General features: G+C 41.4%; 1 protein-coding gene across 1 annotated transcript in view; it reads left to right on the top strand.

Annotated features, from left to right (window-relative positions):
• The window catches only part of LOC109911123 (netrin receptor UNC5D-like), a 408,959-nt gene extending 383,579 nt beyond the window's left edge, over positions 1-25,380 (top strand). The window contains exons 11-13 of the mRNA XM_048618665.1: positions 13,352-13,436; positions 24,295-24,463; positions 25,338-25,380. Of these exons, the coding sequence (XP_048474622.1) occupies positions 13,352-13,436; positions 24,295-24,463; positions 25,338-25,352 (269 nt within the window). The 3' untranslated portion in view covers positions 25,353-25,380. The remainder of the gene's footprint in view (positions 1-13,351; positions 13,437-24,294; positions 24,464-25,337) is intronic.
• Positions 25,381-25,697: the final 317 nt, after the last annotated feature.

The following is a 25,697-nucleotide window of genomic DNA, read 5'->3' as shown; positions in this document are numbered from 1 at the left end:
ATTCAGAACAAGATAAATGAATTATGGAATCTCTGGAATTCTTTACCGCAGAACACTATTGAGACTGGGTCATTAAGTATATTTCAGGCTGCGATAAACAGGTTTTTAATCAGTAAAGGAGTCAAGGGTTGTGGGATAAAGGAAGGAAAGGGGAGTTGAGTTGAGGATCGGAGCAGCCATGATCTCATTGAATGGCAGACAGACTTGATGGACTGAATGGCCACTTTCTGTTCCTACGTTTTATGGCCATATGTTCTTATCACTATATGGCCGGCCTCTAAATTACAGGTTATGGCTTGGTCTGGCTTAAGGAAATTCCTTTCCTGCAGCTACTTTATATCATATTAGATCACCTTCAACCTGTTGAATTCAGGGATCTAGACCATTAGAGAGTCTTTGGTTAGACACGTTACCCCTGAATTAACCCTTTACATCCTAGTGTCTTTCTGTTCAATCCAGGCTACCTTCACGATCTATTTCTTTCCCTGAAATTTACTTCCAAGACTGAACACAAATCCCCGGATGTGATCTGACTAAGTCTATGTATAACTGAAGTTTTCACTTAATCTTTTCACTTATATACTCTAATTCCCACGTGGAAGAATTTACCAGGCGAACACATTGAGTTTATTGACAGTGACAGAAAGGGAGCTCAAACTTCTGGTGGCTGTACCTTCAACTCTCTGCGCTCCTGGCTAAGGAATTCCAGCCCTAAACCTCTCTTCTGCTGCAAGATACTTAAAAATTAGGTGTTTGACCAGTATTTGCTGAAATCTCCTTACATGATTGCTGTTAAGTTTCATTGATAAAATTCGTGTGGAGCAACTTTGGACGTTAACACTTTTGTTGAAGCACGTTTGTTTTCCCTCGTTGAAGGTCATAGAGTCATAGAGATGTACAGCATGGAAACAGACCTTTCGGTCCAACTTGACAATGCCGACCGGCCATTCTAGATAAATCTAGTCCCATTTCCCAGCATGAGGCCCCTATCCCTCTAAATCCTTTCTATTCATATACACATCCAGATGCCTTTTAAATGTTGTAACTGTACCACCCTCCACCACTTCCTCTGGCAGCTTATTCCATGCCCGCACCACCCTCTGCTTGAATAAGTTGCCCCTTAGGTCCCTTTTAAACCTTTCTCCTTTCACCTTAAACCTATGCCCTCTAGGTTTGGACTTCTCCAACCGGGGGAAAGTCAGAGGCACAGACAGATGATTCTGTGGCCGAGAGCAAGACATCAGAGTGGTGTGTTGCCTCCCTGGGGCCAAGATCAAAGATATCTCGGAAAGGGTGCAGAATAATCTCAAATGGGAGAGTGATCAGCTGGAGTTCGTTGTACACCTTGGAACTAACAACATAGGAAGAGAAAAGTACAAGATTCTGAGGCAAGAAGAAGTTAGGCAGGTATTTAAAAAGTGGGTCCTCCAGAGTAGTAATACCTGGATTAATCCTGGCACCAAGAGCTAGTGAGGGTAGGAATAGGAGAATAGAGCAGATGAACGCATGGCTGAGGAGCTGGTGCAGGGGAAAAAGATTCACATTTTTGTATCATTGGAATCTCTTCTGGGGTAGAAGTGACCTGTATAAGAAGGACAGATTGCACCTGAATTGAAAGGGGACGAAATATACTGGCTAGGAGATTCGCTAGAGCTGCTCAGGTGGATTTAACCTAGTTCGGTGGTGGGTGCGACCGGGGGAGATCGTGAGGAAAGAGATCAGTCTGAGACTGGTACAGTTGGGAAAAGGAGCAAGTCAAACAGACAGGGCAGGCAGGAATAAAATAGAGAACGAGGTATGACGGATAAATTAAGCTGCATTTATTTCAAAGCAGGAGGCCTAACAGGTAAGGCAGATGAACTCAGTGCATGGCTGGGAACATGGGACTGGGATATCACAGCAATTACAGAGATGTGGCTCAGGGATGGACATGATCAGCAGCTTAATGTTCCAGGTTATAGATGCTAGAGGAAGGATCGAAAGACGGGCAAGAGAGGAGGGAGAGCGGCGTTTTTGATTAGGGATAACATTACAGCTGTATTAGGGAGGATATTCCTGGGAATATGTTCAGTAAAGTTGTTTGGGTGGAACTGAGAAATAAGAAAGGGATGATTACCTTTTGAGATTGTACGATAGACCCCTCCAATAGTCAGTGGGAAATTGAGAAACAAATTTGGAAGAAGATCTCAGTTATCTGTAAGAATAATAGAGTGGATTTGGTAGGGGATTTTAACTTTCCAAACATAGCTGGGACTGTTATAGTGCTAAAGACTTGGATGGAGAGGAATTTGTTAAGTGTGAATAGGAAAATGTACTGATTCAGTATATGGATGCACCTACTAGAGAAGGTGCAATACCTGATCTACTCTTGGGAAATAAGGTAGGGCAGGTGACTGAGGTGTCAGTGGGGAGCACTTTGAGGCCAGTGATCATAATTCTCTTGGTTTTAAAATAGTAATAGAAAAGGATAGACCGATCTAAAAATTATATTTCTAAATTGGAGGAATGCCAATTTTGACTGTATTAGGCAAGCACTTTCAAAAGTTGAAGAAAGCAGATATTAGCAGGTGAAGGGATGGCTGGAAAATGGAAAGCCTTCAAAAATGAGATAAAGGGAGTCCTATGGGAGATAATGGGATCGTACGTTCCTGATAAGGTGAAGGGCAAGGCTGGTAGTGCTGGATGACTAGTGAAATTGAGGCTTCGGTCAAGAAATAAGAAGGAAGCATATATCAGGGACAGACAGCAGAGATCGAATTAATCCTTAGAAGAGTATAAAGACAGTAGGAGTATACTTAAGAGGGAAATCAGGAGGGCAAAAAGGGGACACGAGATGGCTTTGGCAAATAGGGTTAAGCAAAATCCAAAGGGATTTTATAAATACATTAAGGGCAAAAGGGTAACTAGGGAGAGAATAGGGCCCCTTAAAGATCAGCAAGGCCGCCTATGTGTGGCTCCAAAGGAGGTGGGGAAGATACTAAATGAGTATTTTGCATCAGTGTTTCCATACAATGATATGGAAGCTATAGAATGTGGGGAAGTAAATAGCGGCATATTGAAAAATGTCCATATTACCGAGTGGAGGTGATGGATAGTTTAAAACGCATAAAGGTGGACAAATCCCCGGGACCTGATCAGGTGTACCCTAGAACTCTGTGGAAAGTTGGGGAAGTGATAGCTGGGTGCCTTGCTGAGATATTTGTATCATCGATAGCCACAAGGTGCCAAAAAACTGGAAGCTGGCTAATATGGTGCCACAGTTTAAGAAAGGTGATTAGGAAAAACCAGGCAACTATAGACCAGTGAGCCTGACATCGGTGGTGGGCCAGTTGTTGGAGAGAATCCTAAGGGACAGGATTTACATGTATTTCGAAAGGCAAGGACTGATTTGGGATAGTAAACATGGCTTTGTGCTTGGGAAATCATGTTTCACTAACTTGGTTGAGTTTTTCGAAGACGTAGCAAAGAGGATTGATGAAGGCAGAGTGGTGGACGTGACTTATAATGACGTCAGTAAGGTGTGTGACAAGGTTCCTCGGGGTAGAGTGGTTAGCAAGGTTAGATCACATGGAATAGAGGGAGAACTAGCCATTTGGATACAGACCTGGCTTGAAGATAGAAGACAGAGGGTGGTGGTGGAGGGCTGCTTTTCTGAATGGAGGCCTGTGACTAGCGGTGTGCCACAATGATCAGTGCTGGGTCCACTGCTTTTTGTCATTTGATTTGGATGTGAACATAGGAGGTATGATTAATAAGTTTGCAGATGACACCAAAATTGGAGGTGTAGTGGAGAACAAAGAAGGTTACCGCAGACTACAACGGGATCTCTATCAGATGGGCCAATGGGCCGAGGAGTGGCAGATGGAGTTTAATTTAGATAAATATGAGGTGCTGCATTTTGGAAAGGCAGATCAGGGGAGGACTTGTATACTTAATGGTAAGGTCTTGGGGAGTGTTGCTGAATGAAGAGACCTTGGAGTGAGGTTTGTAGCTCCTCAAAAGTGGAGTCGCAGGTAGATAGGATAGTGAAGAAGGCGTTTTGCTTTGCTTGCCTTTATTGGTCAGTGCATTGAGTATAGGAGTTGGGAGGTCATGTTGCAGCTGTACAGGACATTGGTTAGGCCACTTTTAGAATACTGCGTGCTCTTCTGGTCTCCCTGCCGTAGGAAGGATGTTGTGAAACTTGAAGGGGTTTAGAAAAGATTTACAAGGATGTTGCCGGGGTTGGAGGTTTTGAGCTATAGGGATAGGCTGATTAGGTTGGGGCTATTTTCCTTGGAGCGTCAGAGGTTGAGGGGTGACCTTGTAGAGGTTTATAAAATCATGAGGGGCATGGATAGAGTAAATAGCCAAGGTCTTTTCCCCCGTTTGGAGAAGTCCAAAAACTAGAGGCCGCAGGTTTAAGGTCAGAGGGGAAAGATTTAATACAAACCTAAGGGGCAACGTTTTCACACACAGGGTGGTGCGTGTATGGAATGAGCTGCCAGAGGAAGTGGTGAAAGGTGGCTCAATGGCAATATTTAAAAGGAATCTGGATGTGTATATGAATAGGAAAGGTTTACAGGGATTTGGGCCTCATGCTGGGAAATGGAGCTATATTTATAAAGCATACCTGGTCAACATGGACGAGTTGGGCAGACGTGTCTGTTTCCATGATGTATATCTCTATGACTCTATGTGTCTATATCAAGGTTGTTCTTTTTGTGCACATGGACTTAAACACTCTGAACAGGTCACAGTAGGGATGTTCAGAATGAGGCAAAAGAATTAGTGACCACAACATAGACTGATTTTGGGTCAGACTACATTAGATACAAGAGAAAAGACAAATCATAGAGTGTCAATAGATATGGTGCCATCAAGGTTTCATCTTCGGGAGGTTTTTGAAACATATTGTGCTGTCATAATGAAGTTCCATTTTTAATAACACCAGAGCTTAAACACTTAAATTGTGAGGACAAATTGCGAAGACTTGTGTTATGTTCCCTTGAATTGAGATGATTGAGAGTTGATTTAATTGGTACATTTAATATGCTGAAATTGGGAGATTATATGCAGAGAAGCTATTTTGTTGGGGAATCAAGAATAAGGTGGAATAAACTACAAATTAAAGCAAAGCTGCTCAGAAGTTTGATGAGGAAAAATCTTTTCACTCAAAGAGTGAAGAGAATGTGGAATTATTTCCCCAAAAGGTTCTGATCAAGAGTCTACTGGAACCTTGAAGACTGCAGTTGACAGATTTTTAATGGTTGGGCTATCAAGGAATATTTTTTCAAGGTGGGTCAGTAAAGTTGAGGTTGGGGTCCTGTTGTGCTGCATCAGTAGTGTCCCTTCCCCTGAACTGTGAGGCCCAGGCTGAAGTCCCACCTGCTCCAGGGGTGTGTAATAACATCTCTGAACAGGTTGATTCGAAAAACAGGTTATATAAAGAAGTTAAAGTTGAGGTGCGGATTAACCTTTAACCTGCAAATTGAGTGGGACTGAATGATCAATTGCTCTTCCAATTTTTCTCCCTTTTCTCCTTTTAAACCCTTATTAAGATTTGCCTCTTTAATCAAACTATTGATCACCCTCTCCTAGTCTCTCTTTAATTGGCTTTGCATCCATCTTTCTGTTATTCCTGGGTTTTCTGCCGGAATGAGATTAATTCATTATTGCTCCTGCAACTACACTGGCAAGCTAAGCCAAAACAAAAGAAACTTCAACATGCTCTCCTTGTGTAGAATAGAGTTTACTCCTGCGATTCCACCACAGATTATGTTTGCCAGCAGCCAGAAGAATGGATATTGATGAGTTTCTAGCATGTGGTATAAGCCCTCACATATAAGATTCAGGTTGCAAAAAGGACTAATCATTTGTTTACGTTTGAAGACATGAACCCTACCTGGGGATTCAGACATTGCTGCAGCCCTTAGGTGGAAATTAGCAACATTTCACTGGCCTGAAATGAGAATAGAAATCATTTTGTGGACTCCTCCTGAGAACGGTGACTTCTCACTCAGTGAAAACACAAAACAGTGAATCCAATGCAGAAACCTCAAACAATTCAGAATGCTATGAAGCAGGTTTCCGAAATGGCATTTGGACTGCACCGGGGCAAGAAGGCTGGTCACTACCACCTTCTCATAGGTGACTGGAGAGGGGTCAATAAAAGTTGTCCTTGCCAGTCATGAAAAATGAGCAAAAATAACTTTGAAAGCTCACCCCACTGCTCGATTCACCTGTGATGAGCTGCACCTGTGTAAAATTTACTCTTAAATTTGGCAGACAGAAAATCAACTAAACAATCAGTTTGGAAGCAAGAATTCTAGCTCGGCAATATTTCTGTGCAATTTGAAGTAATCTGTTCATCAGCTTTCTTGTGTGTCATTGGTCTTGACATCGAAGCACATGGCACATGAATGCAACAGCGAATTTTAATGAGTTGTCCTGATTCCTAATTCTTCAGGATTTCAGCTTTCTTGATGAGCTAACAGTTTAGGTTATTTGTGAAATTGATGATAATTTGTTATCAACAAGATGCTTTCCTTGGTTTGCTTTATTTGAGTGAGATTGTGAATACATAGGAACATTTCTTCTCATTATTCTATTCCAAGTGAAGTCATAGGTGCATTTGGAAACACAACTTTATAAAAACTGACCAGAGCAAAGTTTCTGAGTTCTCACCAGGACTGTTTTATATTTCTTCTTCAGACAATCTCTGATTATGGCAAGAATCATGACCTCGGAAATAACCGTTGCTGTTCCAAGTGATTGCATTATACAGTAATACTGATGTCGATCACTATTGACTGTTATCATTTATATACAACACCTGTCACTTGAATGTTGTTAATGTCCTTTTAGATTTCTCTCTTTGTACTGTGCAACAGTTCCACCTCTGAATAGAGAAAGGCAGGTTTGAAACGTCGCTGCAACGCATAGCAGGAAAGTTTATTCTGACCAGACATCAGACCAGATTTCTGTCCTTACAAAAGGCTGCATCACCAAGCAATTTCTCTTTCTGCTCCCACCCCTGACCCTGATTCCCTTCTACCACTCCACTATAAGCATGTAGTGAGATTGCAAAATCACCCAAAGGCAAGTTGGCAATGCCGAATTATGTCTTAGCCCCCATTGTGTGCCTGGACACCTTGTGCATTACTGCTCACTGTTATACCTTTTAAAAGTAGACTTTATTTTTCAGGAATTGCAGTGGAGTATAAAACTGTGCTGGGTAAACTCACACAGCTGTGATGAGAGGATGGTCATACTGTTCTGTTATATGTTAAATTTCCAGTTGCACTGAGATAACAACCTGTGGTTGTTCATGATTTTTGTTGTTTTCGTGGTTCAGGATCAAACTTCCACAACTGTAATTCAGTAAATTCCTTATCTCTGAGGTGTTTTGCTGTGGAATGGAAAATCAGCAGGAGATGCATCTCTGTTTCATTTAAGATTGCATGTATAAGTGTATGTTTGCACTGATACATTTTGGCTAAGGTAGGCTTCTAATCAGAAAATACTTCACATAACACAGACCATTCTTGAGCATGCTGAAGTGCTGAAGAGTTGAATTTTCTCTAAGAGGATATTTCAACTACTGGCATCCCAAAGAATTTTTTTTTAACTTTGCTCATGGGCATGGACATAATTGACTGGTCAGCATTTATTACCCATCTCTAGTTGCCTTTGAGAAGATGGTGGTGGGCTTCCTTCTTGAACCATGACAGTCCATTTGCTGCAGGAAGATCAACAATGTTCTTCAGAAGGGATATCCATGGTTTCGACCCAACGATGGTGAAAGAATGCCGATATGTTTCCAAAACAGGATGGCTGAGTGACATGGAGGTGAACTTGCAGGGGGTGGTGGTTCCATGTGTCTGCAGTCTTTGTCCTTCCAGATGGTAGTGGTCGTGGGTTTGGAACTTGCTGTCTCAGGATCTTTGGTGAATTTCTGCAGGGCATCTTGTTGATTATACACACTGCTGCTACTGAGCATCAGTGGGAGTGGATATTTGTGGATTTGGTGCCAGTCAAGCGGGCTGCTTTGTCCTGGGTGTCGTCAAGCTTCTTGAGTTTTGTTGGAGCTGCACTCATCCAGTATGATATTAATTGAACTCGAGGATCAATGGAACAAATAGGCACTTGTGAAACATATGCTCTTCAACAAAATAGAAATAAGATGGTAAATAAACAACCTTCATGGCTGTTACCTGAAACACTGAGAACCTTTGAGAAATACTTCACTTTGGCTCTTACACCACAATGACCAGCTAGTTGCTCAAGTTCACATTTACCTCAGAAGCAGCAAGTCTCTCACAATGAAGCTGCGATTCTACATTTTAGCCTAAAAGGATTTATTTGAACTACAACATGAAACACAGACTTGGACTACAAATGGGTCTGCATTGATCTTTTTCTAAGCCGTCAATCCTGAGGGATAAGAAAGAGTTCAGCTTTTGATATACAGTGTCGCATCACAGACAAGAAACATGTCTCTGCACCACCTTTCAGTCATAATAATATGTAACGGTCCATGGGACAGATTGTTGCACTGAAGTAGTTCCTTCGCGGAGCAGAGCGTTTGGCAAGGAAAACAAACAAAAACTGCTTTAATAAAGGTAATAGGTGCAAACTATTTCTCCCACTGAGCTATTGCTGACAAACATAAGTAATGTCAAAGCAGAAATATTCTGAACAACTGAATGGAAAACTTGTTTTCTTATTTACAAAGATGAACATGGGTGGAGATTAGCCTGAGCTCATTTCCAGGCCCAAACTGAATGTTGCATGTGCAGCCTGTGTTTGCATTGAGGATATCCTAAAATTGGAGGATAAAATCTTATATTTTATTCTCTCACTGTATCATCAATAGCCGCAGGCAAGATGCTGGAAGACTGGAGGTTGGCTAACATGGTACCCCTATTTAAGAAAAGTGGTAAAGAAAACCCAGGGAACTATAGACCGGTGAGCCTGACATCGGTGGTGGGCAGGTTGTTGGAGGGAATCCTGAAGGACAGGATTTACATGTATTTGGAAAGGCAAGGATTGATTGGAGATATTCAACATGGCTTTGTGCGTGCAAAATCATGTCTCACTAACTTGTTTGAGTTTTTTGAAGAAGTAATGGAGAGGATTGATGAGGGCAGAGTGGTGCGTATGATCCAAATGGACTTTAGTAAGGCGCATGACAAGGTCCTCATGGTAGACTGATTAGCAAGGCTGGATCACATGGAATTGAGGGAGAACTGGCTTTTTGGATACAGAACTGGCTCACAGGTAGAAGACAGAGAGTGGTGATGGAGAGTTGCTTTTCAGATTGGAGACCTGTGACTAGCAGTGTGCCGCAAGGATAGCTGCTAGGTCCACTGGTTTTCATTACTTATATAAATGATTTGGATGTGAATATAGGAGGTCTGGTTAGTATGTTTGCAAATGACACCAAAATTGGAGATGTAGTGGACAGCAAAGAAGGTTAACTCAGAGCACAACGGGTTCTTGTTCAGATGGGCCAAAGGGCCGAGGAGTGGCAGATGGAGTTTAATTTAGATAAATGTGCAGTGCTGCATTTTGGAAAGTCAAATCAGAGCAGGACTAATACACTTAATGGTAAGGTCCTAGGGAGTGTTGCTGAACAAAGAGACCTTGGAGTTGCAGGTAGTTAGGATAATGAAGAAGGCATTTGGTATGCTTGCCTTTATCGGTCAGCGCATTGACTATAGGAATTGGGAGGTCACGTTGCGGCCGTAAAGGACATTGGTTAGGTCACTATCAGAATACTGTGTGCAATTCTGGTTTCCCTGCTACAGGAAGGATGTTGTGAAACTCGAAAGTGTTCAGAAAAGATTTACAAGGAAGTTGACAGGGTTGGAGGGTTCGAGCTATAAGGAGAGGCTGAATAGGCTGGGGCTATTTTCGCTGGAGCATCAGAGGCTTGAGTGTGACCTTATAAAGGTTTATAAAATTATGAGATGGTCATGTGCATTTGCTGCCATTGTCTCTCTAGATGATAGATGTAGCTGTTTGGAAGGCACTATTGAAGGAACCATGCTGATGGTGTACACTACTGCCACTGTACATTGCTGGAGGACAGAAATGTTTAGGTGGTGGTTGGGATATCAGACAAGTCAGCTGTTGTGTCCTGAACGCATTGTGTTTCTTGAATGTTATTGGAGCTATATTCATCCAGGAAAATGGATTGTGTTCCATCATACTCCTGACTTATCCTTGTAGGTGGTGGACAGGCTTTGCGGAGTCAGGAGTTAGAACATAGAACAGTACAGCACAGTACAGGCCCTTCGGCCCACGATGTTGTGCTGATCTTTTACCCTAAACCTAAGGTCTATCTAACCTTCACCGCTACCTTATAATATCATCCATATGCCTGTCTAATAGCCGCTTAAATGCCCCTAATGAGACCGACTCCACTACCCTCCCCGGCAATGCATTCCACGCTCCGACCACTCTCTGAGTAAAGAACCTACCTCTGACGTCTCCCCGATACCTACCTCCTTTCACTTTAAAACTGTGTCCCCTCGTAAAAGCTACCTCCACTCTCGGAAAAAGTCTCTGGCTGTCTAAGTTGAATTATTGAGTTGAGTTATTCACTGCTGGATTCATAGCCTCTCACCTGCCCAGGTAATCACTATGACTACAGTGGGTTACTCCACCCAGAATCTCCCACCTTTAAAATGGTCTGTTATTCATAAGATCTTGGTCTGCTTTTTGCGTGAGTCACTTTGCTCAATGTTTGTCAGCTGAGTTCTTGGAAGGATCGCATCTGGACTGGGGGAAGAGGGGACATGGGGAGTGCATGAGAAAGACAGTGGCTTTGAATATTAAGGTCATACAATAGAAGCATTTGGCCCAATGAGTCCACACCGCCCCTCCGAAGAGCATCCCACCCAGACCCAACCCCTACCCTATCCCTGTAACCCTGCATTTTCCATGGCTAACCCACTTAGCCTGCACATCTTTGGACTGTGGGAGGAAACCGGAGCACCCAGAGGAAACCCACGTAGATACAAGGAGAAAGTGCAAACTCCACACAGACAGTCAACCAAGGCTGGAACCAAACCTGAGTCCTGATAGCCACGAGGCAGCAGTGTTAACCACTGAACCACCGTGCTGCACAATGGAAAATCTTTATTCATTCACAGGATGAGGACATCGCTGGCTAGGCAGCATTTATTGCTCATCCCTAATTGCCCAGAGGGCAGTTCAGAGTCAACCACATTGCCGTGGATCTGGAGTCACACGTAGGCCAGACCAGGTAAGGATGGCAGTTTCCTTCCCTAAAGGACATGAGTGAACCAGATGAGTTTTTCCAGCAATCGGCAATGGATTCACGGTCATCGTTAGATTCTTAATTCCAGATATTTATTGAATTCAAATTCCATCATCTGCCGTGATGGGATTCGAATCTGGGTCTCTGGATTAACAGTCTCGTGATAATACTACTAGGTCATTGCCTCCCTGTGCCTGGAAGATGGAAGAGCACTCCCCTTCTTGGCTCCACAGAAAGTTTTTCTTCAATCACAATTAAACCTACCATTAGTTGTCTTCCTCATCAGTGATTCATCTTGTCGCTGGGTCCTTCAACAGACCATGTGCCTGTAGATAACCTATTCAGGGGATCTAATGCTTGTTTTGTGCAAGCAACAGATTTATTGTTGGGATCTTTCCTGGTAATGACTGAATCAAGGCTGTATCTTTGCTAAAATTGTTCACTGTTTTGTATCCAAGAAACTTGGAAAATGCACACCGGCATTCTCCCTACAGCTTAATGAGTGTCCACCTGTGGAGCTCAGTGAGCAGAGGGGTTCATCTTGCCAATTTGCAGCCTTCCAATTTTACCAGTGATTAAAGTTATTGACAAAGTCTTAAATCTTTATTCCTTGACTTTAGAAGGGACAATATCATAGTCATGTGCATATTTTCCTTCCTTTCACAAAATATATGAATGTTTAGATAGAGGTAAATTCCTTTGCTTTAGAAGTTGGTCCCACACCAACATGGGAAAGTTTCTCAGTTTCATGTATTTTATTATTTTCCATTATGGTCCCAAGTTTCTATGATCCATGCTATTTTTCTGGGCACACCAGAAGTGTTCAGGAAAGTATTTATTTTGTGCTCAAGGCTCAGTGAAATTGTGAAACAGTCATTTATAATATGATTTATCATTTGGCTACAGAGCTGAAATGATTTTGCTAAGTTTACAATCCAGGAGCACAGGATCTGTAATGAATATACGGTGGCTGCCAGAGTTCACTGGAGCTCAACAGTCACAGTTTCTGATTGTCTTTGAGCAGATGTGAGGTCATATTCACATTGAGGACCTGAAGGGGTATAAATCATACCATTCTGTAATAATCTGTAACTTCCTGAAGCCTTGGTTCAAACCCTGTCTGCATTCCAGTGTGTGCTTGGTCAATGGATGCGTGAGACTGGATGTATTGTACCTTCTTGCATGGTGCCTAAAAAGCAAATCCAAATTTCTGAATGCGCCTCAGACTGGAAACACATAATTTGTTCTTTAGCCCACAATCTGCAAGGAAGCATGCAGGTTGCAGGCAGGTGTTAGAAGAAAATAGTTGGCCTAAATGCTTGTTAGCTTCCCTGTAAATCTTTGCATTAAACAGCGCACAAGTTCCCGACCCAGAACTGACCAAACCACTGTGTTGGAAGCTGAGGGGTGACATTATCGATGTTAATAAAACCATGAGGGGCAGTGATAATGAGCATAGTCAAGGTCTTCTTCCCAGGGTAGGGAAGTCCAAAACTAGAGATCATAGGTTTATGGTGAGAGGGGAAAGATTTGAAAGGGACCTAAGGGGCAACTTTTTCACACAGAGGGTGGTGCATGTATGGAATGAACTGCCAGAAGAAGTGGTGGAGGCTGGTAAAATTACAACACTTAAAAAGCATTTGGATGAGTACATGAACAGGAAGGATTTAGAGGGATATGGGCCAAATGCTGGCAAATGGGACTGGATTAATTTTGGATATCTGCTCGATATGGACGAGTTGGACTGAAGGGTCTGCTTCCATGTGGTGCATTTCTATGACTATGATACTGCATTTTTGAGCTTACTGCTGTGAGTTGGAGCCGTTCTGCCCCCTTACTCGTTATGAAGCTTCACTTGCAATGGATGTTCAATTCCTTTATCAATGTTATTACCTGTTTCTTTCTAGCTATTCATGGTAAAGTGTTCCATCTTTGAATAATTCATTGTTTCAAATAAGTAGTCTCATTATTCCATTTCTAATCTTCCAACACTAGTCCCATATATCACTGGCAATTGCATTTACAAAATTTGTCATTTCAGTCATGTATACTGTGATACCAATGGTGACCTTTTATCACTAGGAGTCCGTTTATTGGTTCCACTGGGGGCAATTCCAGAGGGAAATTCTTGGGAAATGTACATTGCAGTCAATCAAGGCGTAAACAGGTAAGGGGTAACATATATCAAAAATGAATGTGACTCTTATGTTCTGTACTCGTATGTTTATTGAAATGGGGAAAGGTGCAGTCTGCCTGAGTGGCATCCCATGTATTCAGGAGTAGGGGGCGTATTTAAGTGGGTCAGTTGAAGTGATGAAGTGGATTTATTTTGGAGACCTGTCATGGTATGCTGGCTTACAGACAAGGAAACAACTTGAATAATTAATTGAAGTGTCTGGTTGTTATGAGCTTTCTTTATCTTACATTTAACTTGTGGGCATGGCATCTGAAAAAAAAACATGAAATTATGCCATTTTATCTAGAATACTTTTTAATAGTAAATAATTAGAGCTTTGGAATCTAATTGCATGGTTTTTTTTGAAAAAGAGTAAAACACAGTAATTATATATTCACATTGCTTCATTTCATTAGCACTTTGCTGTTGAATGTTCCAACTGAAATATCAGAACTATTAAGGGTATTTATTATAAATAATTAGCTTCACATCAGCTAATTATAGATTATTATTATAACACATGAATGCATTTTTAATTATGTTGAAATTGGGTGTATCTGTCGTGGTGATTCACCTAGTTCTTAACAAAGCCTTACTGACTGTTGTATTCTGCCAACATAGGCTGTTGACAGAAATTACATATACTGAAGAAAGGTCACTCTGATTTCTCTCCACAGATGCTGCCAGATGTGCTAGCCTTTTCCAGCAATTTCTGTTTCTGTTTTTTAGGGCTTTAAACTGCATTTCTTCGGCGTTGAAACAAAAGCTTACCTGTAACCGGTGCTTTTCATAATCTCATGATTTCCCAAAGCGCTTTACAGCCCAGTAAAGTACTTTTGAGGTGTAGTCACTTTTCTCATATATAGAAAAATGTGGCAGCCAGTTCATGCACAGTAAGGTCTCAAACTAACCAGATACCAAAAGCAAAATACTAAGGATGATGAAGATCTGAAATAAACAAATCAAAAAATTCTGGAAATAAGGAGAGAGATAAAGAGGGATAACATTTAAGGTCAGTGTCTTTTCCTGAGATTAATTCTAGTGGAAGGTCACAGGTCTGAAATGTTAACACTGCTTCTCCCCCCATTGATACTGTCAGCCCTGCTGGGTATTTTCTGTTTATGCTTTTCCAGAATTTAGTGGGATTATCACAATTCCGGTTGATCATTTTTCGCAGCAGCCGTATTTTTTTGTATTTCATGATTTGGCCAAGTACTCGTCCTGCTGCAAACCATCATTTATTGGGGCTGGTAACCTTAGTCAGTGTATACTGTCCTGTCTGTACCAGTCGCTGGGTTTTTCTGTGGTACACAACTTCTGGAGTGGGAGTTATACCTGGACTTTTTGAATCAGAGACAGGAGAACTACTGACTAAACCAGTCCAGACCCCTCTCTGAAGTAATTCCGTGTTTTTCTGTGAAATGAATAATCTGTTCCAGCGATATTAGTTGAAGAAGATGAATGTTGGTCAGAGAACCAGAAGAGCTCCAGTGGTGCCGTGGAATATTTTGTGTTCACCTGAGAGCGCAGAGGATAAAAAGCAAGTTAAGATATCTGACACACGTTCAGTTTTCCAGTCAAAAGGCATCGCACCAAATTTTCCAATTGCTGGAGGCATCTGTATGAACATTTTCATAACTGTCCGCAGTCATTGCATACCAACCTAAAATGGTGACCATAAAGTTTCCTCAATACACAGCATCCTGAAACCAAAGGAGGAATAAATTTCATTGCTTGAACTTTAATTATGGTGACACCCCCTCTGCCCTAGCCTTTGCAAACTTTTGGCATGAAATTTTAATGCAACAATGAGTCTGATTACCAAAAAACTGGACTTGTGAGACTGCAAGGGGACAGAAACACACGCGTGAGGAAGCAAGATTATGCTAAATGCATATCTCATGTGTACAAATGACAGATAAATTAAGTATCCTGAAGTCTTAATCAATTGGGCACTTGAGTGCCACAAGTAAAACATGTTGAGGTTGAGCCTCAGAGCTGGGAGTCATGCAATCTTGTTTAAGTGAGCTGCTTTCTTTAACTTGTTGACAATCCTGATGAAATGAAGATGTAGTACATGGAGGAAATGTTCAGCCTTGAAAGGTTATTGAATCCCACAGAGCTTTTTATTTTCTTTTTATGGCCTGCAACTAGCAGAGAGTGAAATCCAACGGGAAGTGAGTAACCAAGAACCAAAGTCTTCCCTGAGTTATTATTTTTCAAAGCAATGTGTTGATCTGTCATTTTATAGGCAAATTACAGTTTACAAAATATCAAATTATTCTGACACTGCTACAGTGACAGTCACAGCATGGACAGTAATTAAAAGCCTGCAGACTTGTCAGTGAAATAATCTGCGAAGCAGATAAAAATATAGCGGATGAGGAAGAGTGGAAGTTCTGAGCCCTGTGGTCCATGCTGCCTTGTCACTTCAATCCTCTTGCCTGCAGTATGAACTCTCTAGGTGGTTATCTCACAAGGTGAAGATTTATGAACAAAGAGCTTCATTGATCACAGTTAAGATCGTGTTTCTCTGTCACTGCCCGAATGAAATAAAATGGGGCCCCATTGAAACCTCCCTGGGCCAAACTAAGTGCTTCATCCAAGTCTGAAGAGGAGCACTAAGCACGTTGCTCCATAAATAAGTCTGAAAAGTTGACGATGAATGTCCCTGCCTTCCTGTAAGTTGGTGCCTCACCACTCCTCTTCTTTTTGATCATTGCGCTACCTGAGGAGGATTAATTCAGTAGGTCAGGAACCAAGTTTCTGTTGTTCCGTGTGGAAGTTTGACAGGCTGCATGTCTAGCTTGATGCCCACTGTCCTTGGACTCTTAATTCGCATCTTTCCTTGAAATAATATAGAACATAGAACTGTACAGCACAGGAACGGTCCCTTCGGCTCGCAGTGTTGTGCCAAACATGATTCCAAATGAAACCAATCCCTTTTGCTTGCCATTGGTCCATATCCCTCCATTCCTTGCATATTCATGTGCTTATTTCAAAGCCCCTTAACTGCCCCTGTTATATTTGCCTCCACCACCACCCCTGGCAAGTGCGTTCCAGACTCCTACCACTCTGTGTAAAAAGCTCATGTCTGCTTTGAACTTCCTCCCACCCCAACCTTAAATGCGTTCAAATACGGTGGCTTTATTTTCTGAACTCAGAAAAACAGATGATAATTGCTCCAGGGAGCAGAGCACATTACCAAACAAACCAGTTCAGTGTTGTGGAGTCCCATTGTTGCCCCAAGCTTGAGACCACTTGACTCCATTTCGCACATTTAAATGAAGACATCTTGGAAAACCTATCCAGATTGGCGCATAAACTCATGATTTGGGATGTGCTTGTGCATTCCTACACTCATAGCAAATAGAAAATCTTTAGTAGGGACCTGAAGGCAATTTATGCAAGCTGCAAGCAGCAAAAAAGGAGCAGTAGATTTATTACACAAAGTGCAGGCTTGAGCTGGTTATCTAAGGTCTGTATTCCAGACAGGAAGGCAATCAAGTGACTACACATATCAGAGTTGTAAAATACTTAATAACCAGACTGATGCAAGCATGTAATCTCAGTCACAGCATGTTCTCACTGTTCACTTCATCATGCCATGTCAATTCAGCCTCAGGTTCCTTATTTTAGATCGAAGTCACATCCTATGGCTCCCCATAACACCTTCATCCTGTAGTATCCCTCCATTCCCTTTAGGTGTATCCCTGGAAAATAAAAGGCAAACAGTTCTTTATTGTCAGATAAATGTATTTATTTTCATTATTCTTTCGTGGTGTATAGGCATCCCTGGAAAGGCAAGCATTTGTTGCTCAGCCTATTTTCCCTTAAAAGCAGTTAAGAATCAACCACATTACTGTGGGTGTGGAGTCACAGATAGATTGGACCTGGTAAGGACAACAGTTTTCTGCCCTTAAAAGATGATAGTGAACCAGATGGGATCTTACACCGATCAGAGGTATTTTAAAACTATTTTTACAATTCTAGACTTTTGTTTTATTCACTCTTGGGATGTGGGTATCACTGGCTGGCCAGCATTTGTTGATTGCCTCTAGCTGTCCTTGAGAAGGTGATGATGAGCTGCCTTCTTGAACCACTGTAGTCCATATTGAATGAATTTAAACTCCAAACTAAATTAAATTGCGACAGCTTCTTGGAGACCTAGCAGTCACTACCGTGATGTTGAATGGCCATGTGTAATTTCTTTGTTTATTAAGTGAAATCCCTTTCTCAGCAGTCAATATTCATTTGTCACTTCACAGAATGTGGGTATCGCTGATGAGATCAACATTTATTGCACATCCTTAATTGCCATAAAGAGGTTGCATGTGAGACATTTCATGAATGCAACAGAGACTGCAGGGCCATTTCAGAGTGCATTTAAGAGTCAACCACATTGCCATGGGTTTGGAGTCACGTATAGGCTAGACTGCGTGATAACAGCAAATTTCCTTCCTGATTGATCATCAGTGCAGCAGATGACTTTTACCACAACCCACTCATTTTATGGTCACTATCTTTACTCAGAGCCTCCAGATTTCTACTATTCCAGGAATATAACTACAGTGCTATTATATAACTGATAACATTTTGAGATATATCAGACACAATTCAATGTTTTCCTTTTTACTGTCTCTAATTTTCAGCAAATTCTTTGAATCTATTTCTCAAGTTAAACACACACATCTGCAAGTATTTAGCAAAGTTGTATGGAATTAGCATTTATCAAATTGCAAGAATAACGACTTTCATTTCTGTCGCAACTTCAATGTATTTAAGAGGCACCGAATAGCATAAACCAGCATTTGCAGTAGTTCCTGAGGCTCAAGCATGATCATTCAATTGAATGCATTTCCAAAGCATTTACAGATTTTTCATACCATCTGCTGTTCATTCTGCACTGACCTGCTGTACAGCAAAAAAAACAGATTTTGTCAAAAACCAAACCATGTCTAAACAATGCGCATGTTTGTATAAGTGCATAAGTGCAAATTCTTGCTCAGAAGAGAACATTAAAATTATGAGCAGGAGTAGGCTATATTGACCCTGGAACCTGCTGCAGGTAAGGCCATTAAACCCTAAGAAATAGGAGTAGGCCATTTGGCCCCTCAAGCCTAGTGCACTATTCCATATGATCAGGGCTGATATGATATTCCTCTCGTCCACTTTCTTGCATTTTCCTTGGAATCCTTTATTTCTCTGCCGGTGAAGAAGCTATGACTCTCAGTCTTAAATATACACAACGACTTTACCCCCCAGAGCTCTATGTGGCAAAGAGTTCCAAAAACTCTCATCCTCATCTCAGTCTTAAATTGGTGCCCTCTAATTCTGAGACTATGCCTTCTAGTCCCAGACTCTCCCATGAGGGGTAACATCCTCTCAACATTTACTCTGTCAAGCCCCTTAAGAACTCTATATGTTTCAATGAGATAACTTCTCATTGTTCTAAACTCCAGTGAGTAGAGGCCTAACTGTTTAGCCTTTGCTCATAAGACAATCCGTCCATACCGGGAATCATTGTAGTGAACCTACTCTGAGCTTCCTCCAATGAAATAATAGCTTTCCTTAAATAAGAGGGCTAAAACTACTCACAGTACTCCAGATGTGGTCTCACCAGCTCCTTGTAAAATTACATTAAGATTTCCCTACTCTTATAATCCAAACCCCTTGAAATAAGGGCCAAAGTTCTATTAGCCTTCCTGATTACACGCTCTGCCTATGTGCAAACTTTCTGTATTTCAGGCACACATACCCCCAAGTCCCTTTGTCTTGCAGATTTCTGCAGTTTTTTTCTTCATATAAATAATCCTCTGTTCTTTTGTTCTCCCTTCCAAATTGACTTACTTCATATTTTCCCACATTATACTTGTTATGAACCAGTCCAGACCCCCTCAAAATATTTTAAGAAGATAGGCTAGATTCTAACTTCTTCTTAAACGTAGATGTGAAGTGGGCGCTCCAGATGTGTTGCACCTGGTCAAACCAATCAACGTTAAGCAAAACACAATTTGTTTGAACACTGTAGTTAAAATACAAACAGAAGAAAGAGGGATTTAGAATAACTTACTAGTGGAAAAATTAACCGAATAATAGATACAGTACCTATTACTAATTAACTGTTCCATATAGTAACATCCCATAAACACACCCCTTGGTAAAAAGCGAAATTCAGACACAGATTCTTATGTGCAGTTTCCCAATCCAGGAGGGAACAACATCAGGAGAGATTTCAGAGAAAGTTACAGTTTGGAATCATTTACTGAAGCTTGCAACCATTTTGGGACCCAAGCAACTTCCAACTGCTACAGCTAAAAAAGCTAGAAAGCCTGATCTGGGAGAACTGGCCACTCCCCTTCCATTGTCACAACTGTTTCTAAAAAAAACCTAAAGGTCTTTTAAATTATTGACTTAGGCTAACTCCATTAGATGTTTCGGTATCTCTGTCATCGCAGGGCAAAATAACCATTTTAAAGTGACAGCATTGTCACATAGTCCCTTTGCTAACGTATTGCCCACTTTCTTAACCTATCAACATCTCTCTGTAAGCATGTTGTATCTTTCCTGGAAATAGCCTTTCTACCACTTATCTGATTTTGACCCTCCCTCCACTTTTCTGTTGGTAACATTCCCCCGACTCCACTCCCCCAACTAGCCCACTCCCTCATACCCTTTAACTCACTTGTGGAACAAAGAACTGATGAAATGAGCCTTGAGAATGATCAATGACCCAGCCTCCATGAGGGTCTTGGATAGAAAATCCAGAGATAAATGGCCTTCTGGGAGAAGAGGTTCATCCTCATCTCCATCTAAATTGCGTGACCCCTTATCTTTATGTCTGCTTGTTTAATTTCTCCATCTAGGAAACATGATCTCAGCATCTGTGGTGTTATCCCAGATGACCATTCCTGGTACATTTTGGGATTTGCCACCTCTCCCAGTATGTAGAAACCTGAGTAAGGGTTGTATGAGGTCATTGTCAACAACCAATCCTCCTTCACTTTTGCTTAGTCTTGGGCCTATCTAGTGATTAATTGAAAAGAACACACCACCATAGTATCTCTGCAGAAGAGGCACTGTTCTTGGATAATAAGATTTGTTGCATGATGGCAGTAAGTTCAACAGCATTCAGTCAAACATAATTAATAAGACCTTGTGGAGTTGATACATATACATCTGCTCCAACTGGAAGCTGGAATGGAATTTCCTGACTCCACCCGCAGATTGTGACTCCATCAGAATGGATAGAGCCAGCATAATTTAAACTTTAAGCTCTTCAGAAGCATACCTTCTCTGATAGCATCTATCCTGTCAACCACCTTCAGAATCTCAGTGTTTCAATAAGATCACCTCACGTTTTTTGAACTCTAAAAGCCAGTGAATTATGAATCATCATTACTATGCTGGATAATTTCAACCACTCCTTCGTTAGTTTCACAAATACGGCATCATAGGTGACTTTCCGAAGGTTTTCATGAAGTTGAAACAGAAAGTTTTGGAAAAGCTCAGCAGGTCTGGCAGCAGAGACAAAGCAGAGTTGACATTTCGAGTCTAGTGACCCTTCTTCAGAACTGTTCAGGCTCGAAACATTAACTCTATTTCTGTCTCCACAGATGCTGCCAGACCTGCTGAGCTTCTCCAGAAACTTCTGTTTTCATTTCAGATTTCCAGCACCTGCAGTTTGTAGAATCCCGACAATGTGGAAGCAGGCCATTTAGCCCATCGAGTCCACAGTGCCAGTATGAAGGCTATCCCACCCAGACTCCCCCCCACCACCACCCCCCTCCCCCCGCTCCTATCATATCCCTGCATTTCCCATGTCTAATCCACCCAGCCTGCACATCCCTGGACACTGGGCAATTTGGTATGGCCAATCCAACTAACCTGCACATCTTTGGACTGTGGATAGTCTTTGTTTATTTTCATGAAGTTGCCTAAGTTCCACATTAACTTGCCATTAAACTCATTAATAGGAGGTAACTTTAGCAATTTTCGGTATATGTATGTTATTACTAACTTGAAACTTAACAATATTAGTCTCTGCTGCCCAGATCTGTGGAATTTTATTCCTTTAGCTTGCAAATTCATTGAGTTGATTTTAAAAGTATCTAATTCTAACTTTTTGCTTACTTGTTTATTTTTTCTTTGTCATTTCTTCTTTGTTTTACTCCAAACTTTCTCCTCTCTGTTCAGGTCACTTGCTGCACCAGACCTGACGTTTCATTTCCCAACTCTGATTCACCTCTGTCTGAACCATTCCCTGTTTGTTTCTCAATCGTTAAATTGTACTCAAGAATGCGCTGTTTGTCCTGTTGCTCACTGAGGTCACCTTTTGAAGGTTACTGAAATGCTGAGGAATATACATCGAGGGGATAAAAGACTTGTTGAGGGGTCTGTAGCTGGAGGAATAGGTTTATGATAAAAGCTACGAGGATTAGATGGAATTCAAGGGGAGATTGCTTTCACAGAGGGAGGTACTCACTGCCTAAAAGCATATATAAGCACAAGAATTCAAACTGCAAAAGACAGTTGGTAAAGTGCCATCATCTACAAGGCTACAAAGCAAGAGTGAGAGAGTGGGATTCAGCAGGGTGGCTGCTCGTTCCCAGCACAAACACATGAGGGGCCAAGTGGCCTCCTTCCATGCTGTAAATTTGTATTGATTCTTTGATTTCTAAGCTGCATTGCCCTCAATATGCCTTGATGCCTTGAACCTCTCGAAATTTAGTGGTCCTTTTTTTTAAGTAAGAACATCAAGTATATCTGTGAACGTGATATATAAAGAAAGGGGCCCCTTACGGGCAAGATGCCACATTCTTCCTCAGGATGACCCTGTGTCTAACTGGGACTGGGCAATGTATACACAATGCATTCTTTGTCCCTGTGTCTCTTTGTCTCAATGCATTCATTGCCTGCTTCTGGAGAAACTAGAAGTGCCTTTCAATCAGATTGGTCTCAGTCTATTTGCAAGACAATTGTTTGGAACATTAAACACAAAGCGGAAAATGAAGGTTCAGAACTGGGCTTGATAGCTTCAGGGCTTGATGGCAACGATACAGTACCATCAAATGTTTCTGCATCCCAAGTCAACTCTGGTGTCTAAAGATAGATGGCTCTTCTGGCTATGCTCATTTGTATTCCAATTCGTGGGAAGTTAGTCAGGCTGCCACAGGGGTACACATTTGCTATATTTTCCTTTCTTAAGCAGAGAGAAATCTCATGCACTTTGCATTGCAAGCATAGCTCCCTGTCTTGTTATAAATAATAACATCTCCTGAATTTTGACCACAGTGTGATGTGTTTGGCTTTGTACAGATGGTCCTGCTCCAGGCCATATCCTTGGATTTGAGACGTTATCAGAAACAAACTCTTCATTATATTCCATGAGAGAATTTGATCAATGTATTTTCTATAGTTCAGAAACAGTCAACGATACTTCCCTCATTGCTATTAATAGAATAGTTGAAGTGGAAGGGAATGTGAGAACTACTGTGTGATTTTTGGTGCTGATCTTTGTTTTAGATTACTCTTAATTAAAAAAGAAGTGAAAGGACCGTGGATGCTGGAAATCAGAAACAAAACAGAAATTGCCGGACTGAATTACAGAACTAAAGAATGGTCACTGGACCCCAAATGTTAACTCTGACTTCTCATATGCTGCCAAACCTGCTGAGTTTTTCCAGCAATTTTAGTTTTTGTACTGTTAACCTAAGCCTGTTTATGTATAAAGTTAAAATTCACATACTGATATGAAATGACTCACAGTGTTCAGAATCAGGTATTATCAACCTGTATGGTAACAGTGATGGCGACAGTCCAAACCGATACAGACTCATGAAATTTAAATTGGACAAGCAAGTCACTCAGGACAAATTGGATTGACATGGCTCATAGACACTTAAAGTCAATGAGTCATCATCTGGGCCTCCTGGTTTAACGTCCGAGTTTTGTTCAGCTCATAGTTTTCTTCGTTCCTGAATCGGAAGGTTGTTGGTTCAAACCCCCTGCTCATTCCACTTAACCTCAATCAGGCTTGTTCAACAGATGTCCCTCAAAGAGGCCTAACTGGCCCATGGCTGCACTTCCAAATGCAGGAATTAAAAGTCCGAGAGTCTGTGAGGAGGTGCTATTCATGTCAGAGGCTGTTTCTCTTCAACGTTCGTAATAGACATGCAGCCTGTGATTGGAGGAGCCGTGAGTTGGACACACATCGGGATCATCATTTAGTCTGAGGCATGTGCACCAGAATAAGTGGCAGCAGAGGCTAAATTGCCATGAGCAACAGTGAAAGTAGTGTTGATGACTGTTTTTCATGGGTTTAGTACTTTAGTTACGGAGGAGATCCAGAATATTACGTCAGCAGCTCTGCAGAGAGCTCAGTCAAGCTTCGAGAGAGGGCAATGTTTAATTTATAAGTCACAGCTCTCTTTTTGAAACCTCTTCAAATTCCATGTCATGAGATGAACTTTTCATACTCCTTCAAGGAGCTCTGTTGTTACCAGATAGATTGCAACTGGAGAATTTTACTCAGTGACCTGTCTGCCAACTGCACACAGTAACCTTGATGTCCTCAACTGGTAGCAGAAACCTGTAAGTCCAAATATTTAAAACATTCATCAAATCTCCTTTTGTCCATGATATTATCAAGGCATTATCTTAGTGGAACAGATCAGTGAACGTGTGTGCTAATATAGTAGGGATATATTCTGTGCAGACATGTTAATTGTCACACTGTTTTTGTAATATGGTCCTACTGCTGCTCTGCAGTGTTCTGGTTAACCTTAAACCAGGCCTTGGTAAATCAATGTTGTAATTGCGATTTCTTTTGTCTTTTTTCTCTTTCAAGCCTGCAGCCTGAAGGAGCCGAGGTAATCTTGAGTCCCGAGGTGACCTGTGGGCCACCAGGTCTGGCCTTGTCCAGCCCGATTGCTCTGACTATTCCTCACTGCGCAATGGTATGTTCAGAGCACTGGAGCATAAAGCTGAAGAGACAGACACTGACAGGAAAGTGGGAGGTAAGTTTGGATCAGCTTATTGATTGCGTGCAATGGCCAGATTTGCATATTTGCATTCATTCTGGGTCCCTCTGGCCCAGCTCCAGCAGAGTTACTGAAATAGGTTTTCAAAAAAAAAATTATCCCCGCTGCCTCAACTGTGCCTGCGGCATGATGGTGGGGGATCATCATGCTGCCAAGACATCCAGACATAGCCAGCCTCCAGTGAATCTCTGTGTGATATGGCGGAAAATAGTTTTATTGTTGAACCTCAGGTCAGATACAGTGCATCACTTAAAAGAGTGAGAGATTGAAAGGTTTGGTGATCTGAAGTGATTTGATGAGGACAGTCTGACATTTACAAGAAAAAGATAAACAAGAGTTGTATTATTTTGTTTGTGTGTACAATTTGCTGGTATGCGTGTTGAATGAAGAGATGTGCTGCAATATGTATGTAGGACGAAAGCAGATTTTGGACAGTATGTTTCATAGTTATTTTAATGTTAATGCTTATTGGTGTTCATGAAATTACTCAGCAGCAACTGAAGAATACTTTCAATGATTTGGAAAATTGGATTGAACGATGCATCACAAATGTTAAGTTGAAGCAGAGAAATTTTAACTATATTCTGTTAAAACATATTGAATTACCCTTTCTAATGCAAATTAGTTTTGCTTCCATCATATGCACATCCAAAGTTATTAAACTTTGAAGTTTCTCAAGGACTTAAACATCCTGTGTGAATATAATCTTATATATATGTGTGGTGTTGTTACAGGCACACTTGCATGTATATCTGGCATGTTGTGTATATATCTTGTGTTGTGTTTTCATCCATTTCTCTGTTTTGAAATCTCTTTGTCTCAGTATCTATTTGTGTATCACTCGCTGCAGTTCTATCTCTGCTGAAGGCCCAGTCCAATCCCACGGGGAGGCATGGTATTATTGCTGGACTGTTAATCCAGAGACTCAGATAATGTTCTGGAAACCTTGGTCGGAATCTTGTCATAGCAGATGGTGGAATTTGAATTCCAAATAAAAATCTGGGGAATTAAGAGTCTAATGATGACCATGAATCGATTGTCGTGAAAAGCCCGTCTGGTTCACTGATGTCCTTTGGGGAAAGAAACTGCCATCCTTACCTGGTCTGACCTACATGTGATTCCAGACCCACAGCAATGTGGTTAACAATTCATTCCCGTGAATGAATAAAAAAAAGTTTGGGGATGGCGGATTGTTGTTGTACGTTTATAT

This window comes from Rhincodon typus, chromosome 40, assembly GCF_021869965.1.
Source record: "Rhincodon typus isolate 14 chromosome 40, sRhiTyp1.1, whole genome shotgun sequence".
In the NCBI taxonomy this organism is placed as follows: domain Eukaryota; kingdom Metazoa; phylum Chordata; class Chondrichthyes; order Orectolobiformes; family Rhincodontidae; genus Rhincodon; species Rhincodon typus.
The sequence above is the reverse complement of the archived record's forward strand: the minus strand, read 5'-3'. Positions and strand labels throughout refer to the sequence as shown.